At 45.3% G+C, this 15087-nt stretch overlaps 1 protein-coding gene across 1 annotated transcript in view; it reads right to left on the bottom strand.

The window, feature by feature from the left end:
* Nucleotides 1-6668: 6668 nt before the first annotated feature.
* LOC311313892 (eukaryotic translation initiation factor 3 subunit H) overlaps nt 6669-15087 on the bottom strand; it is a 36516-nt gene continuing 28097 nt past the window's right edge. Inside the window, exons 5-8 of the mRNA XM_084444141.1 lie at nt 13521-13670; nt 11159-11279; nt 7307-7439; nt 6669-6993 (exon numbers count right to left, since the gene is read on the bottom strand). Coding sequence (XP_084300267.1) covers nt 6896-6993; nt 7307-7439; nt 11159-11279; nt 13521-13670 — 502 coding nt within the window. The 3' untranslated portion in view covers nt 6669-6895. The remainder of the gene's footprint in view (nt 6994-7306; nt 7440-11158; nt 11280-13520; nt 13671-15087) is intronic.

Genomic DNA, 15087 nt, shown 5'->3' with positions numbered 1-15087 from the left:
GCTATACAAATAGCCTAAAGTTTGATTTGATTATTATTTTTCAAGAGTGTCTTGACGACTGCAGTTTTCAGGGTTTGTGGGAACACACCTGAAAGAAGATATGTGTTTACAATTTGTAGTAAATCAGAGGCCATGCAGTTAGATACATTTTTGAAAAAGCCTGTAGGCAGAATATCAAGGCAACAGGAGGAGGATTTCAGATATTGTATGATGTCCTCCAGGGTTTTATGGTTGATTGGATATAATTGTGTCATGGTATTGATTTTAAGTGGACACTGGGACAACACCTATCCTGTACCTGATATGGAGGCATTGACTGCTTGTCTAATTTTCTGAATTTTGTCAGTGAAAAATGAGGCAAATTCATTGCAGGCCCTGTCAGAAAAGAAGGACTGCCGTGCATTTCTCAGCTCCAAATTATAAATGCGAAGTCTCTCTTTATAGATGTCATAATGAACATGGATATGTTTTTTCGCCACCTGCGTTCAGCTTTTCGACACTCTCTTTTATATATATAGTCATGCTATTATATATTTATATATAAATCTGTATGGTATCATATATATATATATATATATATATATATATATTTATATATATATACACACAGACTATATTGCCAAAAGTATTCGCTTATCTGCCTTTACACACATATGAACTTAAGTGACATCTCATTCTTAATCCATAGGGTTTAATATGACGTCGGCCCACCCTTTGCAGCTATAACAGCTTCAACTGCTTTAGGAAGGCTTTCCACAAGTGTGTTTATGGGAATTTTTGACCATTCTTCCAGAAGCGCATTTGTCAGACACTGATGTTGGACGAGAAGCCCTGGCCTCCGCTCTAATTCATCCCAAAGGTGTTCTATCGGGCTGAGGTCAGGACTCTGTGCAGGCCAGTCAAGTTCTTCCACACCAAAGTTGCTCATCCATCTTGCTTTGTGCACTGGTGCGCAGTCATGTTGGAACAGGAAGGGGCCATCCCCAAACTGTTCCCACAAAGTTGGGAGCATGGAATTGTCCAGAATCACTTGGTATGCTGAAGCATTCATAGTTCCTTTCACTGGAACTATGGGGCCAAGTCCAACTCCTGAAAAACAACCCCACACCATAATCCCCCCTCCACCAAACTTCACACTTGGCACAATGCAGTCAGACAAGTACCATTCTCCTGGCAACCGCCAAAACCAGACTCATCCATCAGATTGCCAAATGGAGAAGCCTGATTTGTCACTCCAGAGAACACGTCTCCACTGCTCTAGAGTCCAGTGGCGGCGTGCTTAACACCACTGCATCCGACGCTTTGCATTGCACTTGGTGATGTATGGCTTGGATGCAGCTGCTCGGCCATTCTATGAAGCTCTCTACGCACTGTTCTTGAGCAAATCTGAAGGCCATATGAAGTTTGGAGGTCTGTAGCAATTGACTCAGCATCCACTGACCCTGCTCTGTCATCTATTGAATGGGTGAGTGAATACTTTTGGCAATATAGTATATATATATATATATATATATATATATATATATATATATATATATATATATATGCCCTGTCACTCTCGAGGCCCCTGTGGTTGATCGACACAGTCACGGCTCTTTTCTGTCCTGTCCCCACAGTGGTGGAATGAACTGCCAGTGCCCATTGATGTCAGGACAGCAGAGTCGCTGCCCATCTTTCACCGCAGGCTCAAAACTCTCTTCTTCAAGAAGTTCCAGGATCCTCCCTCTAAAGCGCTTATTATACTTTTCTTTTGCTACTCTTGCACTTGGCTGTAGCACTAGATTATGCTCTTAGTCACTTGTCATTTCTGGCGAGTAGTAGTACACTGACTTCCTACGTTAAATGCAATTATTGTAAGACGCTTTGGATGAAAGTGTCTGCTAGTGACTGTAATGTATATTATTTACTCTGATCTATTTTCGCTGCTGTAATGTCCAAATTTCCCCCCAAAGGGATTATTAAAATGCATTTTATCTTAGTTCACTACATAGAATAGGAGTAAAGTTGGACAGAGTGGTGCAATGCACTGAGTTAGTAGACTGTGGAAGAAGAGATGTCACACCCACCAGCAGAGGAGGCCACAGTATTATTCCTAATATTGGATGTTTTTTATTTAAAGTATGATGCAAATTCATTACATTTCTCTGAGAAGTGTAGCTCAACAGGTATGGGTCTAGGAGGAGAAGGACCCCTTAAAGGAACCCTAGATCTCCCACCAAATTTAGCCTTAGTCATCAACCCCAATTCACAATTTCATCCTGCAGCTATGCCTCAGAAACTCACTTCCTTGTCCTTGAAGGCTTTGGCCCAATCCCAATGTCTACCCTTACGGACTCACAGATTTGAGGCGCATTCCCGCTAAGTGCATGAGGGCTCTCTGGCAGATATTTTGAGCCCTTTATGTCCCCTTACCGTAAGTCTACACTTCTGGGCTATGGTTATAAATTACATTGATTTCTGTTGCCCTAAATCATATGATTCCCCAGTTAAAAGCAGCATGACAGAGTTCTTTGAATTGAAATTTCCAACATCACAAACAAGAATCAAAGGCAATAATGTAGTTAGCTTATAACCACAAAATGAAATGATTTCAACAAGTTGAACAGAAATGTTTTGAGGGTAACACGGGTTGTGATAATGTAAAAAGGATTTGACTCAGCCCAAAATTAATTTACATGTGGGCCTAAGAACAACAGCACGTAAAATTAAAAAGTAAAGTAAAAAGTCCCACACCCACAATAGTAAGAAATATGTTTTGGCGTCAACGTAACGTGATGAAGCAAGTGCTGTCCCATTCCTTTTTATACCATTTCGAGCCCTTGCAGCCTCTTGCACCCAACCACTTTACCAGGTGACGTCAATAAGTCTGTGAGGGCTCAGGGCTTGATGGTTTAGGGTGGACACTGGGACTGGGCCTTTCTGTACTTTTTATCTGGGAAAAATGTTCTACGTTTCACCATGTTACTGTCAAGGCTGACTTGACCTGTCAACTAAGATGTCAGTAGAGGTTTGTCAATGTGAACAGCTTTACAAAGAATGACTTTGTCAAGTTCAAAAACTTGTTAAGACCAAATTCAGTGCAAGCCCTAAGGCAGCCTGTCTGAAGACTTGGCTGTCTTATGTATACGATTATCTTATATAGGCTTTAGCTAAGTGAATCTGTAAATAAAACTGGGTTCAATTTCGTTCAGTCATCATGTATTGGAGCCCATTTTCAGGCCAACGCAAGATATTTTCTGTTTGAACACATCAGCAATGACAAATCAGCTCTAGACAGCAGAACCAATCTTGGCCAAATTGGTCAAAGGATTCAGATTTATTCTCGTTGAATATATGGATTTGGAGTTGCCGGGCCAGCTCAAATACAGTGAGATAACCCAACAAGATGCACTCACACATGCCTTGCTTTTAGAGGTCCAGAAGTGAAGGACATGTGGGAAATGACCAATTTCAGCTCTGAAAATTGTGTGAGAATTTATTTCTGTGAACCTGAGGTAAGCCATGTGGAAAATGCTGACACTTTGGTAAAATTTACAACTCCCTGGCCTTGAACTGAGGTTTGTCTGGCTGGTTCTGGAGTGGGAGACGGTTTTCTCTAAATCTCTTACCTGCAGGCCATCCTACTCCAACAAAAGCCTGTTAGGTCCGCTCTCTAAAGCCTTCTTTCTATCTCACCTTACAATAACAGGTGGATAATTGGCTGAGAGTTGCAAGGGCATCCACCCTAACCCAGTATGGCCTCTTAAAGTAGGTTGAAATGCCATCCTTGATGAAGATTCTGATTGTGTTGTAGGTGGTCTGGATGTTGTTGCCAGATTGAATTAGGTGTGGGTATACAGGATTCCTGCTGCTGATTTATACCTGGCGCCTGCAGTGTGATATAGGTCACTCGAGCAGCCAGTATATCATGGTGGCAAAATAATGCAATTGGCTGTCAGTGGTGAATCCCTGGTAAACAGAAATGAATGGGTGTAGAGATACACGCAGAGGACATGGGTTCAACTGTGGATGAAAAGACCTCTCCTATGTAGCTTAAAGACATGAAAGTACAACCCCAAAGAAAACTCATCAATTTATATTGATGCTCTTTCACTGAAAACAATGAAAAACAACCCAATATCCTCCACAGACCACATTATTCCTCATTATGTGTGCAGCACACTGTACATCATGCCAAACACTGAGCAGCTTTCATGGGGCCCATGATTCCATCAGTGAAGTACTAGGCAATATGAGAGATAAAGAGGGTATACACTACAACTCCAGAGACCCCAGAAAGCCCCTGCCACGTGACATTACAGCACCATGCTTGGGTACAGAGCCACAGGAAAGGCTACCTCCGGGGGATGACAGCATATTGGAGTGCCTGTGGGACGAGTGACTACAGGGGGACCTAGCATTGTAAGTTAGTCAGGTACACTGATACACAAAGAAAGCACCTCCCTGCCCTGTAGAGTATCCAAGTGATCTCAACTTCTAAAACTCGTTAATTTGATCTCATTCTTTAAATTCTATAGCCTGTCCTTGGATATTCCCAGGCCTGACTGTAGACTTTTGGAAGCCCTAGGCAAAATTTTCTGTGGAGTTGTCATCTCAAGAGCCTAAGTTGCTCCAGTGGCCTTGACATACAGTAACTAAAGCCATTGCATTGAGGCTCCTGTTGCCATGGTAATATGGGGGGGGGGGGGGGGGGGGTGATATACCCCCACTCTTGATACTCTAGCATGTATGTGAAGAGTAGCTGGGGTATCAAGACTTGACAGGGAGTTAACTCGTTCCATTTTATTCAGCCAGCAGATTATCTATCACCCTGGCCTGATCTTAGAATGAGCGAAAGAGCTTGTTTGTGTTGTGATATGATTAATCACCACAGGTCACAGTGCCGCCGGCTTCAACCCTGCCTGATTAGATGACACCAAACTTCTGTCCTCCTGTCTTGAGCTCTCCACCCACTGCCTCTGAGGGAGTATGACGAATCCCTTATCCTAATGAAATGCCGTCCCCCTGCTGTAGGGTAAAAAGTGCCTAGTGTTTACACCATCACATCCTCACTGCTCTCAAGGCTTGGGCTGAAACACTAATCTCCTCTGTGCTGAGGGAATAGTCATCAGTTGTGTGATAAAAGATAATTGGGGAACAATGAAAGTACTTTCAGGGGAAGGTTAAAAGTTTAATGCTGAGAATTTATTTATATGTACATTGTGTTTTTGCATTCATATGGTGTGGTTGGTAGTCGCTCCCTCACTTTGTGATGCACAGCCATCTCATGGTCCAGTGGACAGGGAGAGGAGACGATCAACAACACATCTGCTACTGTGATTGTGTTTGTTTGGCTCAGTCTCACCAGATCAACACTTACGGTAGCTGTGTTCAATGTGTATTCAGTACGCGACATCTGTGTAAATACAGTTCAGACTAGTCCTTCCTAACTGCTGAGCATGCTACGGTTGTGGGTTCGATTCCCTCCTGGAGTAGCCTACCTACAGTGTGTCTCTACATTAACGTAAAGAGAGAAGGCTACTGTGAGGCTACTGCAGATAAAAAAAAACTAGCATCTGCTAAACGGTACTGTATGTTTATGAAAGCTCAAACTATGAGAGCCCAATCTCTCTAATACGAAATACAAATCATCATAATGCCTTTTAGAATGGGCCTGGGTTTGGTTCCCAACACCCATGCCTCCACACCAGACCACTTTAATAAACCCAGTCTGTGTGCACACTTTAAACAGGTCATTCTGAGCATCATAGCTTGATGATACGAGCCCTTGGAGATGCTTTACTCCAGATTGATTCTAGTCTAAACCCATTTACTTCTCACAGTTTGCATACTACTCACTGCCTGAATATACAAACTTGATTTAGCTAGCATTAGTCATCAGTTCAACATTATGAAATGTAGTTAAAATTAGAGAAAAGTTGTTCGGTGCTGTGTGTCAATTGAATCTTCCATGATACATTAGAATTTGAAATGAGGTGTTATCAGTAGCTCAACATCTACAGTAATTAAAGGATCAAGCAAAAAGTGGATTAGATAAAGACCACGTACTGGTGTTGATTCAAAATTGCCATTAATTAACACTTTGGTAAAAACTCTGAACATGTATCTTTCCATAATACGTTATTATAAAACAATCAATGTAATACTTAGTCATAGCAATATGATGTGCATGTCAAGAACAAAACAGCTATACATTGGAAAAACATGATTACATCCTAAATGGGAGCTTGCCAGGTGGCCTGTCAAGGTAAAACTTTTTTTATTTGCCCGAGTGCCTCTATTTCCAATGAAGTTAGATCATGGGTTGAAAAGTAATTAATCACCGGGTGCCAGTGACGCCGTCTGCGGTCCGTTATACTCAGAACCATCGTCGTACATCTCACCCACTTTGTTTAGCAACACGCACAGGAAATATTATGAAAGGGTGCATTGCAGATAGAAGCAATTATTTCTTGATCAAATATGTGCTGACAGCTTCATTAAAAAGGAGAAAATAGGGATATCACTCAAGATTTTAGAATAGTTTTAGAATGATTAAACAAATCAAGTCCACAGTGTCAGGTTATTTCCTTTGCGCTCTAAGGCATCAGGATTTGATGTATGGACTACCCCATCCCACCCCTTCTCCAAATCTAATTTGGAAAAAAGAAATGCAGACATATTGGAGATGCAATTTTTTAATTTTTATTTGAATTACATATTATTCAAATTATTCTGACCTGATCTTTCAGGGGGGGGCGGGGTAGGGCAAAGGTTTCAGATAATTTGAATAATAGCTTTACAAAATAGATTGGTCATATGTATGCTTGTTTGTAACATCTAGCACAGCAATCCTCCAGTCATGAAATTGAGGTTTGTGTGGGCAGGTGGGGGAGCATCTCTGCATCTCTCTCCTTTAACTGTTGTGGCCTTGAAGAGCTTCAGCCATGAAGAGCTTTCCGAGGTTCTGAGAGGTGAATTCCTTCACGTTTTGGCAGTAATTGTTAATTTGCCCTGTTGGAGGTACAAAAGCCCACGTGCACACACACACACACACACACACACACACACACACACACGCGCGCAAACACACACACACACAAACAGACACACACACACACACACAGAGAACACAGAAAATATATTAGGAGTGCAGTAAATGATTGGGATGTTTTCAGAAAGGAGAACAGCAGGGGTTGAGTTCCAGGCTCAATCAACTTAAAATTATTGTAATTTAAACATAAAAGTGAAATAATTATTGAACAGAGGCTTGGTCCCAGTAAGCTAGCAAAAAGATAGGGAAAGAGAGAAGTGTGTGTGTGTGTACCTGCGATGAGGAGGGTGTCCATACGGGGAGGGGGTTGAGGAGGTTTGAACATCTTGGTGATGTCTTCCTCAGGCAGGGGGGGCTCCCCTCTGCTCTGCCTCTGAGCGTTCTCCTGCTGGCGTCTCTGCACATACTGGAAGAGGAGGGAAGGAGGGAGAGATGGAGAGAGGGAAAAGAGGGAGGGATACAGGGAAAGAGAGAGAGAGAGGCAAGGAGAGAAGGAGTGAGACGACAGGAAGATGACATAGACAGGGGTTATAGTGTGACAAGGATAGAGTGATTTGTGTGGGGATGACAACCACTAAATCAACGATGTCTTCCATCCCTGGAAATCCTAAAAGCCTTGTTAATTTGTGAAGATGGAGGACAGAGAACGGAGTGGGGGAGAGGACATGGGTGGAGGGGATCCTGTAGAGCAGAGAGGACAGGGTGGAGGGGATCCTGTAGAGCAGAGAGGACAGGGTGGAGGGGATCCTGTAGAGCAGAGAGGACAGGGTGGAGGGGATCCTGTAGAGCAGAGAGGACAGGGTGGAGGGGATCCTGTAGAGCAGAGAGGACAGGGTGGAGGGGATCCTGTAGAGCAGAGAGGACAGGGTGGAGGGGATCCTGTAGTGGAGAGGATGCTCCGAAGCTTAAAGCCTAATTGCTGCTTGAAAAGTGTCGCTCGTCAAATGTCACTGGACAGGAAAAAAAAAAGTGCCGCTCGACATGTAGCATTTCTGCTTCGGGCGACACTTCGCGTCGTCTCTATGGTGTGTTGCCATTCTGAGAGAAGCGGCTTTCTGAGGGAAAGAGTTTAATCTGAGGTAAAGAGGTTATTCAGAGAGCGGTTTTCTTTTTTTTTTTTATTCTGATCGGGAAAGATGGCTGTATCGGTGTACCGGAATTCCTCCCATGAATTCCGCAGTACTTGGGCATCTCTGTGAAGGGGCAGGGATGAATTGTATAGATGGGGATATCTCCTCACAAGCTCGGAGAGACGTTCCTCTACTCCTTCCATGACAGCCAAATGTCAAATGACAGCCAAAACTAAAACAAGGCTGCGGAACAAGCATATCAATGGCAACGCACAAGCCTTTTATCTAGCTATCCAATCACACTTGAGCGACAATATGTGACGGAGTCAGCGACATTAGAAAAATATGTTGGTGCGCGACAGCCCTCGGCGGTACTTTTTTCACAAAAAAGTGTCACCCATGACATCAAGTGTCGAGCAACGAAGCATAAATTGGGCTTAAGTGTTTGCAACGAAGGTCCCCAGATACACCCATGTGATAGCAGCTGCCAGAAAGTACAATAAAAACAACAGAATGGGATTTTTCATAACTGCATTATGCCAGAACTGTGCATGATCCGAATGCAAATACAAACTGGATGGAAACCTAAAATGTTTCAGGCCAGGTGTCAAGTGGGACAAGAAGAGTGTTCTAAAAGCTCAGCTATGACTGACAAGGTTCTATTTGGCCAGGTAGGTCAACAGGCAGGATCAGTTAGAGCTGGAGTGACTCTACACTACATCTCTGGGCTCTGTCATTCGCTCACATGGCTTCTCCCATCACTGCTATGATGATGACACCGAACTGGTCCTGTCATTTCCCCCTTCTGATACACAAGTGGAGACAAGCATAGCTGGGTGCTTGGTTGACATCTTGGAGTGGATGCGACACCTGGACAAGACTGAGCTGCTGTTCCTCCCGGGGAAGGGCTGTCCGCACCGGGACCTGGCCATCACCATTGATGACACAGTGGTGACACCAACTCGGACTGCAAGAAATCTTGGTGTGACCCTGGACGACTAACTGTCGTTCTCTGCGCATATCACATCCGTTACACGCTCTTGCAGATTCCTGCTCTACAGCATCAGGAGGATTCACCCTTTCCTCACTCACGAAACGGTGCAGGTGCTTATCCAGGCCCTTATAATCTCCAGGCCTGGACTACTCCAACTCCCACCTTGCTGGGGCCCCAGCGTCAGCCATTAAACCTCTGGACCTTGTCCAAAAAGCTGCTGCTCGTCTGATGTTCAACCACCCCAAGTTCTCCCACAAAACATCTCTTCTCCGTTCTCTATGCTGGCTCCCTGTAGCAGCTCACATCCAGTTTAAAACTCTAGTACTAGCCTACAGGGAAATGAAAGGAACGGCCATGGTCAAGCCCTACACCCTCCCCCGACCGCTACGCTCTGCTACCTCGTCACTCCCGAGGCCCCTGCAGTCGATCGACGTGGTCATGGCTCTTTTGTCCCGGCCCCGCAGTGGTGGAAAGAACTGTCGACTGAGTTCAGGACAGCCAAGTCGCTGCCCATCTTTCGCCACAGGCTCAAAACGCACCGCTCTTAAGCACCTATTGTATTTTAACGGGGCGGCTGTAGCACAGTTGGTAGAGTGGGTCGTTCAATGATCGAAGGGCCAGTGGTTCGAATCCCAGCTCCGACTGTCCACATGTCGAAGTGTCCTTGAGCAAGACACCTAACACCAAATTGCTCCCAATGAGCAGGTTAGTACCTTGCATGGCAGCTAATGTTCAGCTAAGCTGAATGTGTGTGTGAATGGGTGAATGAGAGGCCATTGTAAAGCGTTTTGAGTGCCGCTAAGGTGGAAAAGCGCTATATAAGTGCAGTTTATTTACCCTTTACCATTTTAAGTTTGCTACTCTTACGTTTTGCCTTCAGCACTAGATTACTGTATGCTCTCGTTTTAGAAAGGAGACTTTGGAGTTCTGGCACATAGTAGTACACTGACTTTTTCTACGTTAAATGCAATTATTGTAAATTGCTTTGGATTAAGGATAGGGAGAGAAAGAGAGGAAGGAAGAGAGAGGGGGACAAGGAGAGGGAGAGAGAGAGGAAGGGAGGGGGGGTGAGAGGGACAGGGAGAAAGAGAGAGAGATGAGGAGAGAGATGAGAGAGGAGATAAGATGGAGATGGGCTAGGGGACCATGATGGATCATGGAGGTAAATGGAGATGATGTCTATGAGGTGGTGTTAACAGCACTGCAGGGACATTGAGCTGGGGTAGAGAAGAGGAGGGAGGGGGGTGGATGGGGGCTGGAGGAGAAAGGAGGAGGGAGGAGAGGGGGGTGGACGGAGGCTGGGTGTGTATATGCACAGTTGTCACTTTATTAGGTATACCTGCTCATTGACACAAAAGTCTGCTCCTCCAAACAGCGTGTGGCCATCACTCAATAAACCATGTCACAGAGACATGCTGAAGAGGTTTAGTTGTTATTTGATCAGAGCAGTTAGCCTGCTCACTGGGACCAATTTGGGGTTCAGGGTCTTGCCCAAGGACATTGACATGTGGTCAGGAGGAGCCGGGAATCAAAGCACCGACCCTACGATCATTGGATGACACGCTCTACCTCCTGGGCCACAGCCGCCCCTAAGCCCCTTTGAACATTATCATTATCTGTACACGTACAATAGCAAAGTAGTGTGCAAAACTATTCATGTAAATAATATAATTTGCATAGTTTTCATTTATGGATGAATTCCTGGTGCATTTGCTGTGATACTACTAACCCCAGGAGCTGGAATCAAACTGGGAACCTTCCTCCAAATCTGTGTGATCTCAGCAACTTTGTCGAATGATTGTTGGTGCCAGATCTAGCATCTCTGAAACCCTTCTGGCATTTCCATGTACTATAGTCTCTAGAGTAGAGAACGGTGCGATAAACACAAAACATCAAGTAAGCTGCAGTTATGTAGGCAAAAACATCTTGTGTACTAGAGAGGATCTTGTTGAATCCACGCCATAAAGAATTCAGGCTGTTCTGGAGGAAAAAGCTGGTCTTACCCAGTACTAGATAGGTGTACCTAATAAAGTGGCCACTTTGTGTGTGTGTGTGTGTTACCTGGTGTTTCTGCTGCTGCTGTTTGCTGAGGTTGCGGCTGTAGGTGTTGTACTTGACGATGTCTTGGCTCATGTCGTCCACTCGGTCCATCAACAGCTGCAGGCTCTTCTCCAGGTGGTTACTGCAAGGAAACACACATCAAGCAACGTAACCTTCCACCTGAAGTGCTTATTTTTATACTACACACACACACACACACACACACACACACACACACACACACACACACACACACACACACACACACACACACACACACACACACACACACACACACACACACACACACACACACACACACACACACACACACACACACACACACACACACACACGAGGCAGGGGTTTGGTGTAGCAGTGCTATCAACGTCTCTGTCACACAACAGACATAGGAAATAGCTCTCATATACGCAGTACTCATCAGCAGCAGCACTCATAACACACAAGCAGTCCTAAGCAAAGTTCACACTAAGGAGTTGGAGGAAATACGCACATCCACCACCAGACTGGGCTGGGCTTCAATTTCACTAGTTTATTGCACCAAAAAAATCATACCAAGCCATGCCTTCCCCCTGCATCTCACATTCATTAGCTACATAGACACACACTGAGAGAGCAACAGGTCTGCGTCGTACCACTACCACTAACTCGCATGGAAAAAAAGGCTTTCTGGCCGTAGCAAAAGGTTAAATAAGTACACGGTGAATAAAAGATCTGGAGTGCAGTGCAGACTGTACCACAAAGGGTTAAAAAGCGAAAAAGGGCAGAGAGAAATCCAGATTAATTCTAATCTGCTGGAAAATCGAATGATCCCTCACATCATGGATTCTCTTTAAATGGGATTGCTCTGTAGGCGTTGACACCTTTGACTCCACCTTTTATTCACGTGGGACAGTGCTGGATTTACTGCTCATCACTCTATTGGCTCGTTAACCTGTATCCTGTCAGTCTCACAATCACTGCTGACAAATTAACCGTGGTTTGAGCTACGATGGGCTATTTCTGTTGCCAATAGAAGACACTTCTTCACACAGCTGCTGATGGACCGATGCCTTGAATTTCTCCAGTTACAAAAAAGCAGATTACTTTCAAATCTGCAGAGAAAAGAGAATAACCTACCATCCCTATCCAACCCGCATTTTTGAAGAACTCTACTGTATGGAAAATCTTTCCTCTCCTGCAACATCTGCACCACGTTTCCTAGTATGCACCTATCATGAACTCAATGAGTTACGAAAGACACCTCCTTTGAATGCCTGTGGAGTTATAAGAACCTTTCTACGTCAAAAGAGTCCTGCTGAAAGTAATTCTCAGAATTTCTGATTTGAGCTCCTACTTTTGCGAGGCACTGAGCTCTCAAAGCAGCTGACGGGTACAGAGCCCAGTGGGGGGGAGCAGCTTCCTGCGTCCACCTCTCCAGAGTGAGCCCCGCCGGGAGAACACAGGAACTGTGAACAATGGGAACCTCTCAGTACATACGTGTTCCCACCACTGCGGCCACATTGCCTTCTGTCCGTCAGAGAGCTCTTTGTCGAGGCTCTATTTGTCGGCCTCCGTCCCTCTCTCTGCCCCTGCCCCCGGGCCCTTTGTTCGGTGCCGCCCGCAGGGAGGGCGGGTCCCTACAGTCTGCCGCGTCCAGGGGCGGACTGGCCATCGGGAGCACCAGGAGTTTTCTCGGTGGTCTGGCGCGCTAACTGGCCTGGCCCCGAAATTGTTCCATCTCACCGCGTCGGCTCGTGGCCTGACTGGGGTTACATTTCCCGGCCTGAATTATTTCCCCAGTCCGCCCCTGGCCGCATCTCCATACAAGGTGGAACGATGTGGGGCGCCAGAGGACCTCTCCAAACCTGACTAAGCTTCTCAGGGTTATAGGAGCTCTGAAGAGGATATCACGATGACAAATGTGGCAGATTGGAGAATGCGACAGAGAAAAACATTAAACAAAAAGCCATTATGTTTGGTTGGGGGGGGGGGGGGGGTTGTGCTGTCCACTCTAGGATAAAAGCATGTGGCAATCTGACAATTTCAGGAATTTCATTGTGCCAGACATCACATCCTCCAGTATGGAGTAAAACCTATAGGGAGGGCAATCATTCTCTCAGTCTCACAGCCCTCCCTGGAGAGGTGGCTCCAGCATGAGACCAGGAGACTCTCTGAGCTCATCTTTAGGGTTCACGACAAGTCGGCCAGCATAGTCCAGAAGCCCAGGGCAGTCGGACCCAGTCACTGGACTGCTGGTCAAGCTGACGAGCTCCTGCCTAGATCTGTGCTTGACAAAAGCCATGTCACTGCTAGAGATCTACCGCTCTAGGCGGAAGCCCTGGCTTTAGCTCTGGGAGCCAGCGTAGTACTGTTGACTGACCTGCTGGAGAGGTTGAGCAGCTCGTGTTTGTCGGCCACCGTGGACTTCTCCTCCAGCTCCCACATGAGCACGTTGATGAGGTGGGAGTTCTTGATCACGATGGGCACCTCCTCAAACATGTGCTCAAACCCGATGTTGGCCTTCTTCAGCCTGGTGGGGTGGGGGAGGGACTGGGATCACTTAGTGCTTCAAACATTCGTCTCTTACAATAATCTGATAGACAATTAAAAGATTGGGAAATATCAAAGCTGGACTTTGGCTTCATCATTATCATGGTTCACATAAGAGGAAATACAAAAAAACATAATCAGGACTCAAAACGGTTATTAAAATGTGTCAATGCACCTTTACAGAGGTGAAAAACAGGTTTCTGATGTGATGCACCTGTTGAACTGGAAGATATTGACCTACAGTCTGCCGGTACAGTAGCAGGATGGAAATTCACAGGCAACAGAGGTATAATTCAATACCACCTCTCTACCTTTCACAGCCCTCTGCCACATGCATGATGCATAGCTTATGTAACCCACATATCAAAGAGAGAAACCTTCCAACGTAATATACATTTACAATAGTCGAGTCTGGAAAATGCAAATGCATGTATTAAAAATAAGATATTGATATTCAGATTTCTTAAAAATAATGGTTGGTGGAAGTGAAGCTTCCCTGTGTGAAGGGATATGGCCCTGGCTCCTCAATCATCTGATTAATGGAGCAGCCGTGGGCCGCATAAATCACACGCTCTAATAAAGGTTCAACAATTAGTTGAGGGGAGTTTCAGGCTGCACTGGGTCAATAAAGGAATGAATGACCTGAGAGAGAGAGAGAGAGAGAGTCAATGAGACAGAGAAGGAAACAACGTGAGAGCGAGGGGAAGGCAGGTAAGGGAGGAGCAGGGACAAAGGACAAATGCATTCGGCACAAAAAATAAGTCCATTCCCTCCTAAGTGCACTTAAGAGTCCTCTAATGGCTGTTCTGTATGGTTCATTGATACCACAGGGATTCCAACAGAATCATGCCCCGTTTGGGGTTGCTCACAGATCTTCAGAAGTCGTCGGTGAGGAGCTGTTTGGAAATGGCTGTCTCATTACGCTTACTTTCAGGCGCAATTTAAAAGCAATTACGAACAGCCTTTAGGGCCAGGAAACGTATAAACATCGCGCACTTGTTTACTTGACAGGGACAGCCGGCAGATAAATCATCATCGGGAACAGCGAGCGTCTCTAAAGCGCCACTGATGGTATCCCTTGTGGACAAACTAGCCAGCATCACCATCCACTGAATGATACTCTTTTACAGGACTTAAAAGCGCGAGTCTAAATGTGTGGTACAACAGGTACAACAAAACATCTATCACACCCTTTTTTAACTATCAGATTGGGGTGTCGCAAAAATGTCTCCAAATGCGCCTCCTGAATTTTGTGCAATCGCAGACGCGTCATAAATTGTCAGACAGTCCATTTGGTTGGCTGTATGGAAGCTGAAAAGCGTGTTGCATAAAATGTAAGGCGAAGTGTCGGCTAGGTGGAGTGTCTCCAGCCTAGACTGTCGACTGAATAGGTGTCT

This window comes from Borostomias antarcticus (genome assembly GCF_949987555.1).
Source record: "Borostomias antarcticus genome assembly, chromosome: 10".
NCBI lineage: Eukaryota > Metazoa > Chordata > Actinopteri > Stomiiformes > Stomiidae > Borostomias > Borostomias antarcticus.
The sequence above is the reverse complement of the archived record's forward strand: the minus strand, read 5'-3'. Positions and strand labels throughout refer to the sequence as shown.